Source organism: Alligator sinensis, unplaced genomic scaffold (genome assembly GCF_000455745.1).
Source record: "Alligator sinensis unplaced genomic scaffold, ASM45574v1 scaffold203_1, whole genome shotgun sequence".
NCBI lineage: Eukaryota > Metazoa > Chordata > Crocodylia > Alligatoridae > Alligator > Alligator sinensis.
In genome coordinates, this window is record NW_005841949.1 from 2,318,037 (window position 1) to 2,325,804 (window position 7,768).

At 44.3% G+C, this 7,768-nt stretch overlaps 1 protein-coding gene across 1 annotated transcript in view; it reads left to right on the plus strand.

Moving 5' to 3' along the window:
- CALB2 (calbindin 2) overlaps positions 1–7,768 on the plus strand; it is a 54,942-nt gene that overhangs the window by 39,391 nt on the left and 7,783 nt on the right. Inside the window, exons 4-5 of the mRNA XM_014518318.2 lie at positions 2,250–2,330; positions 5,535–5,591. Coding sequence (XP_014373804.1) covers positions 2,250–2,330; positions 5,535–5,591 — 138 coding nt within the window. The remainder of the gene's footprint in view (positions 1–2,249; positions 2,331–5,534; positions 5,592–7,768) is intronic.

The window sequence follows — 7,768 nt, forward strand, 5'->3', positions numbered from 1 at the left end:
GTCCATGTATTCACTTGTTTGGTTTGCCACTCCCACCTCAGGGGGCTTGCCTCCTTGCAGATCCTAAAAGCTTTGCTCTGTCAGGACCAGTTCAGACCAGTTCTGCCAAGCTGACTCAGGGTGGATAGTCCTCAGTGGCTGTTTCTGGAGCAAAGTGCTACAGACAAGTGTGTCCTTGTCTCTTAGCTGAAGCCAGCACTCACAGGAGGGGACCAGGAGCATGTCAATCACCTGAATCCCCCACATCCTAATATGGTCACCCGTTGTATGGTTTCCCAGACATTCCAGAGAGCTATCGCTGTTCACACCACTGTACACCACGTGCAGTCGCTCCTGGGTACAGCTGAGGCACAGATTCAGTTGAAGTCAATTGCATCCATAATGACTGCGATGCGGGGATAGATGTAAGGGATAGATGTAAGGCTGTAAAACCTCTGGATATTCAACTCGCACCCTTGCAGTTTTGCAGTAACACCTGTCGGCCCAAACTCCTTCCTGCTGCAGCTCTCTTGAAACTGGTGCAGTTACATTAGGGCAAAATTTGACCCCAGCTGCAAGCAGAGACCTCTGTTGAGATTGGGTCATGACAGAGCCAGTTGTATAGTAAGGATGCACCTAGTTGCTAAAATGGTCCCTTTCAGATGGTTTTCCACTGATAGTGCTAATGAAGTCAAGGAAGCCAATGGCTCCATTTCCAGCAGGTCCTTTACCAGCTCTCCTGATTTACCAGCAAGCTTCACTTTATTATTTTCCTAACGAAAAGGCACCTGCTGACCTGTATCTATCTCCTGTGCAGCTGCTTGCTTCTACAGGTCTTTTTAAAAATTGTCTGGCCCTTTGATTAGCACATTGACACTATCTCAAGAGAAATAGCTCATAGTTAAGGTGACAGTTATGAAAAGGGCAGAGAAAGGGAAAGAAGATGAGGAGAACTGAACAGATTGGAAAACTAGAGGAACTGGAAAATATTCCAGTTTAGGTGTCAGTTTAGGTAACCTAGTCAAAGTGTCAGTTAGGTGTCAGTTTTATCTCTAATAGTTTTTATATTTTTAATCTTTTCTGAAATAATTCCCCAGATTCTAGCTGCCTTGTATTTTTAAAGTAATATTGTTGAACAGTTTTGATTCAAATGCAAGTTTTTAAGTGTTTCTAGCCTTAGTATTAATGTTGACATGGTTTTGCTTTCAAGAACATCATACAATAGGGGTTTTTTCAACAGTCCTTTCCTGTACTCACAACCCAAACCTTATAATGCTCTGCTTTTTGCCTGACAAGGCAGGAAGTGAAAAGGACTGGAAGCATCTTTGAAATGAATGCCTTTATTTTTCTTATCAAAACTAAAAAAAGCACAACCTGTAAACACGTAGCATCAATACTGAAACTTGATTTTCAGCAGTTTTATGGTTTCACCAGTCTCTGGTCATGTCAGTAACATATACTTTGATGTCTGTCTTTCCCCACTTCTTGGTTCTCTTTTTCTCAATCACCAAAAATGACAGTGTAAAATAGTCACTTGTACAAAAAAATTAGGTAGAAGAGAGTGTGATTTGTCTCTAGTCATTCCCCTTTTGGTTCTGTGACAGCACTGAATTGTTCATTCTGATTAAAAGCTGTTTAGGATTCTTAAAAACCCTGGAGTAACAAGCAAAGGAAGAGTTGCATGACTTTGAAGCTCTTTTAGAATGGTGTGGAGGCAGTCTGTCACATTTCAGTTAGTTCCTTTGCAGGTCATCAGTAGGATTAGCACCTAAAACCTTCACACCAAAGCACAGGCATCAACACATAAACTAGCAGAGTAACTGGATTAGGTGGTGGTGAACTGTGCTACAGAAGGATGTGACACTAAACCTGTCAACATGTTTAATCAGGAACAGGACAAAACTGATAGGGAAATAAATTATGTTTCCAAGATTTCAGTGAGTTATTGCAAAGAGCAGAAAGGAAACTTGCTAGAGTTTTTCCATTAACAAAGAATTATACTTCAATCTGGCTGACTATATTTTACATGTAACAACAAAAGTAAAATCCATAAGAGAGAGCACAGTGTGTGTGTCTCAGCAACATACTGTATCAGGGCTGCCTCCAAAAATGGCAGGAGCCTGTGAAAGCAGCATGAAATCTTAATGTGCTCTCATGTAAACCTTCCACAGGGATGAGCTAAGGTGCAGTTGCTGAGCCCTGGCCTCTGCAGGTTGTATGAAATGAATTCTGCTTTTCTCACTAATTCTTTGGCTGTTTCTCCCCAACAGCTTGCTCAGATCCTGCCCACAGAAGAGAACTTCCTGTTGTGTTTCAGACAGCATGTTGGATCCAGTTCTGAATTCATGGAGGTGAATAGAGAGTATATTATTATAGTGCTATTATAGATTCATAGTTTGTAAGGGGCTGGAAGGGACATCACAAGATCATCAGGTCCAGCCCCCCTGCACTAGGCAAGAAAGACAACTGGGGTCAGGTGACCCCAATGAGGTGACCGTCCAGTCTCCTCTTGAAGATTTCCAGGGTAGGCAACTGCACCACCTCTGGAGGGAGTTTATTCCACAGTCTGGACAATCTAACTGTGAAGAAGTTTTTCCTAGTGTTAAGCCTGAAATGGTTCCAAGAGTTTATGGCCATTACTCCTGGTTATTATTGTTATTGTTATTATTACAGAACTGGTTTTTGAAGCATTGGCTTAGCTTTTGGTTAGGCCCAGACTCTCAAAAGTAGTTAGCTTAGTTCATCAAATAGCCTCATTCTCAAATCCCAGGTAGCTGGGGCATAGATTAAACATAGGTACATCACTAGGAACTATATTGATCACACCTGTATTAAATAGTTTCCCAAACTCCAGACCCAGAATACCCTGGGCTGCTTGTAAAACCTGGGGTAGATTCTTTAGAAAAAGTCTCTTTTTTTTAACATTCCTACTCTGGTATGGAATGGAAACACCCCTGATGTCCCTCCATCAGCCACATGTCCTCTACTGCCACTCACTGGCAGATACTTTCCTCTAAGAGGGGAGGTGGAGTTATGCTGACACAGCTCACTTGGTGAGAGATCACTGTGAATTGCTAGGGCCTTTCAGTTTTAACCTTTTTCAATCAGGGAGACAGACCTGGGCTGTGACAAAGTGCTGACTGCCTATTGGCTAGTATGTTTTGTGGGTGCCATTCTGCTGGAGATGCTACATTTGGACAGGGCATGAAAGTGAGATGTTGTAACTCTGTGGTTAAAAAGAGCCTCTCACTCTTTTCAGAGAATTAGGGGTGTTTTATCATAGTGTCCTGACCAAACGGCAGCTTGACCATTGGATAGGCTGCCTCTGCAAATTCCACTGCCAGCATTTGAATATGCTGTTCTTTATTTGCTGCCCTAAACCATATAGTGTTGCTTTGGGCTATTAAGCAGTAGCTGGGTTCTACCCCAGAAGTGGCAGCATATGTGAGGAGGGTGAAATGATCCTTCTGTTCCTTATCTACTTCAGAGGGACCTCTGGGGGCTTAAACATTTAATATTTATAAAGCTCTCTCTCAAACTAGGATAAAAATGCCTCTAAAATTGTAATGCAACTGTGTTATATTATATGGCACCTTTGATGAAGACAGAGTTCAAAGTTCATCATAAATATTCTAGCTACATGAAGGGCTTCACCAGCTATTGAAGTGCAGCCATCTTTGGAGCAAATTACAGCAGCTGTCAAACACTGCACAGCAACACTATGCAAGAGTTTAAAACAACCATTGGAAAATGAGTACAATGTCCAAATTTGATGCAGTTGAATGAAACTGGAGTCCACCTATTGCTGCTTAATGAGCAAGTGAAACTACTGTTTAATATAAGTGTATGCCATTAAATATTAAATTCATCCCACTCTAGCAATAGTGAATATAATAATGAGCATGAACTCTTGACATGAAGTTTATCTCTGAGTGCACCTGGCTCTGTTAATTCAATTTCTTTCAAGACAAAAGACAACATTTGCAGTGTCCCCTGAGAGATGTGGCTGCAGAAAGCCAAGAGGAGTTCTGTTAACTGGGCACCTGTGGATGATGGAAATCTATGGTAGGAAGAAGAACAGTAAAGCAGGTGGGTCAGAAGAGGTCTCCCAGTATGTGGAAGACAAGGCAGGGTACTAGTTCAATCAACCATCTCCAGAGAAATAAATAGGAAGATCAGACTTGCTAAATGACATTACTTTCGGAGAATGTAAGTGAAAGGAGAATTTGAGTGAAGGGAAGACTATATATGGGCGGCAGATCTATGGAATTTTCTTCCAGTGGGGACTCTGCTCTCAAGCTAATGGATGTAGTGTAAGAACCAAGATGGAACTTAAACCACAGGGAAAGCACATTTTAACTGTTCTTTCCTTCTACCTTGTCTCCTCTGCTGAGGGGAAATATCCTCACTCACCCCAGGACTTCAGAACAGGCTCATTCCTCACTAGGCCCTTTTCCAAATCCAAACCACTTGGGTTTCTTCATAGTGTGGGGAAAGTCATTGGAGATATGTTTTTGATGTCTCCAAATCAGCTTTTTTACATCTAATATAACACATGGGTTGCTAGGGCAGACCCTGTTCTCTGGTGTCACAGTAACTGTACTGACTGCCACTCTCAAAGCCAAGAGAGGGGCTTCCTAGGCAGGAAAACCCTGCTTGGGTTTAGCACTTGAATGGTTGTACATGAGTATACATGGGGCTGAAGTCAACCTTGACGGTAAGGAGATGCAGTTCCCATTGAAGTCCAAAGATTTCCTAAAAAGATATCAGGAAGCTCTTAAGTCTTGTAGGTTTTATCTACATGACACAATCAAAAAAGGACAAAGGTCTGCCATGCCTATCAGCTCATCAGGCTGGTATGGTTAACACAGGCCTGTTTCAGTAGCCAGTGGCACATAAGGGGGGATGAATTTATCATGTCCAGTTGCCTTTGACTCCCTAGCCTGAATAACCAGGCATCCATTTGCAGTTGGGTCAACTGGCACAACTCTGTGGGTTAATTTACCCTGCTGAGAAGGGTAAATTAGCAGGGGCAGAATGCTTTGTTAATACAGCTCTATTACATTTAGCACATGACCTAGCTCACTCACAGCTAGCTTGGGTAACTAAACTACACTGCACTTTGTCATAGTAGACAGGCCCATGGATTCACAGTGGCCAGAAGGGGCCACTGTGATCATCACATTTGACCTCCTTTGTGGCACAAGCCAGTGAACCTCCCCCAGTAACTTCTGCACTGAGCCCAACACGTCTGTTTGAACTAGAGAAGATCTTTTGGCAGATCCAATCCTCAGGTAAAGGCTTCAAGTAACAGAGTTAGGGAGGTTGCTCCAACACTGTCCTTATGTAGGGAGGTTGTTTCAACAGTTAAGTCCCATTGTTTTAAAAATTGTGTATCTTATTTCTATCCTGAATGTGTCTAGCTCCAGCCTCCTGCCATTGGAGCTTGTTTATGCCTGTGTCTGCTAAATCGAAGGGTGTCAGCTGCCCACACCTGCTCTTCAGGGAAATTACCCAATCCTATATACTAACGTGTTGTGGTATTCCTATTGCAGGCTTGGCGGAAGTATGACACAGACCGCAGCGGCTACATAGAAGCCAATGAGCTCAAGGTGGGGTGCAAGTGAAGAACGCAAGGATCTGGGAGATAAGGCTTTAAAGGGTTATGCTACATCTAGGGGCCAGTCTTGCCTGGAGGGCCTCACCTTTGCATAGCTCACTTGTGGTCCACTCTGAGTGCATCTACACATGCATTTACTGTGCAGTAACTTACTATGCCATAAGCAGTTTTTAGGCCAGCATCTACATGGCAGCCATTAAAGTGCAGTAATACTGTATGTGGACTGCGCTGGGACTAACTTTAGTCCCAGGTCAGTTCACACACACAGTGTTACTGTGCAGTAACTAATCGGGTGTAAATTTGATACCTGCATCATGATGCATCATTTTGATACCTACCATCATTTGATACCTGTGTGATGCAGGTATCAAATTTACACCCAGTCGGCTTAATGCACCATATTTACTGCACAGTAAGAGCATGCATGTGTAAGTGTTCACCCTTACTGCACAGTAATTTGTGGTTACTGTGCAGTAACCTAAACTACTGTGTAATAAATGTGCATGTGTAAACACACCTTATGTGGAGGGTCATTATTGTCAATACATATCTGCCATACTTGGTCCATCAGTCTAGAAAGAGTCTTGATAGCTTGCACTGTCCCTGCCCAGCTCCTCTTTGCTTTTGTGTTCATCATAATGCAGAATGAAAAGTAGCTTCTGCTCCCATTGGAGACAAATGGTAAAACTGCCCCTGACCGTAATAACAGAGGCACAAATAGAAGGAGCAAGATGGGACCTACCACGCATACCCAGTAACACCTGTATCAAGAGCACCTCAATAAGGGATTGCTGTGTCCTAAGGACCAATGAAAGCTGATCTCATTGCAGTTTGCTCAAACCTGTAATCAAACACTGCTCAGCGGGCAACTGACCTTGGCTTTTCCCTGTTGGGGGGGAGAAAGGGGGTGGGGGGAAGGGGGGTCTTAGGTAGGTTTTGCTCTGCTGTGTGTGTCCGTCCTTTACCCCCATTATAAGGATAGTTCCTGGCTGCCTATTTATCACTGCTTATAAAATTCTAGCTGCTGGGATTTAGTCCCTTCTCTGGAACACCCTTCCCTGTAACTCAATGGCCTCTCTTTTTCAGAAAGTGTTATTCTTCCTTAGAGCCAAATCTTGTAAGGTGCTGAGCAGCTCCTACTTCCCTCAGCATTCATGAGCATTGAGCGTCCTCTCCCCATTTAAGGGCTAAGTCTAGGAACACCGACTGTTCCACTCTGATGGCAGAGGCTCAGTACATCTTTGCTTATTTGAACAGTATGGCGTGTCCTCTTACTCAGAAGGTTGTTGAGCTGCTTCTGGTCTCAAAGAACTTAGCAGGAGTGAGGAAAGGTACCCATAATTAGGGCAGTCCTGTACCTTTCTTTAGGGAGTGAGGAGCCTGATCTAGAAATGCTAGCAAGAAATGTTGGACCTGATCCTAAGGTGGAGGACATCAACCAGGCTCTCCTGAGCTCAGGTGAAGCTGTTTATACCAGCACTGGACCTAGGGATGCTTTTCAGGCCCACATACAAGATTGCAGAAAGCAGGTCATTGCCACTCTGAGAAGAGAGGAGACTGGACTCTTAAAGACATTGCTTTAGGTCAGGGGTTGGGAATTATTTCTGCTGGAGGGACGCTTAATGAGTTTTGGTGAGGCATTGAGGGCCACAAGGGTAGACCCACCCCTTGACAGGTGCTCCCCTCCCCTAGTCAGCATCTTGTGACCAGAAGTCCCATCTCCTAAACCACCCCCTTTGCCATTGGAAGTCTCTCCCCTTGCCCCAAAAGTACTTCTTTGTGTGTGGGGGGGAGTTGTATATTGTGTGGATGTGAGATGTGTATGGTGGGGTGTGGGGTACATGTGTGGATGTGGTTGAGGTGTGCGGGTGTGTGGGACTTGGATGTGTGTGGGGGTATGTTGGGGTGGGGGCTGTGAGGGTATGTGGATGCATGTGTGGGGAGGTGTAGGTGTATGGGAGGGTGTGGGTACATGTATGGATGTTTGAGGAGTGTGGAGTGCATATGTGGTTGGGGGTGTGTGTGAGGGTATGGTGGGGTGTGTGGGGTGTATGTGTGGATACGTCTGGGGTGTGTGGGATGCATAGTTTGGGTGTGTGAGGGGCTGTGAGTGCATGTATGGGGAGATGTATGTGGGGTGTGGGTATGGTGGGGGGGTGGTTGTGTGTG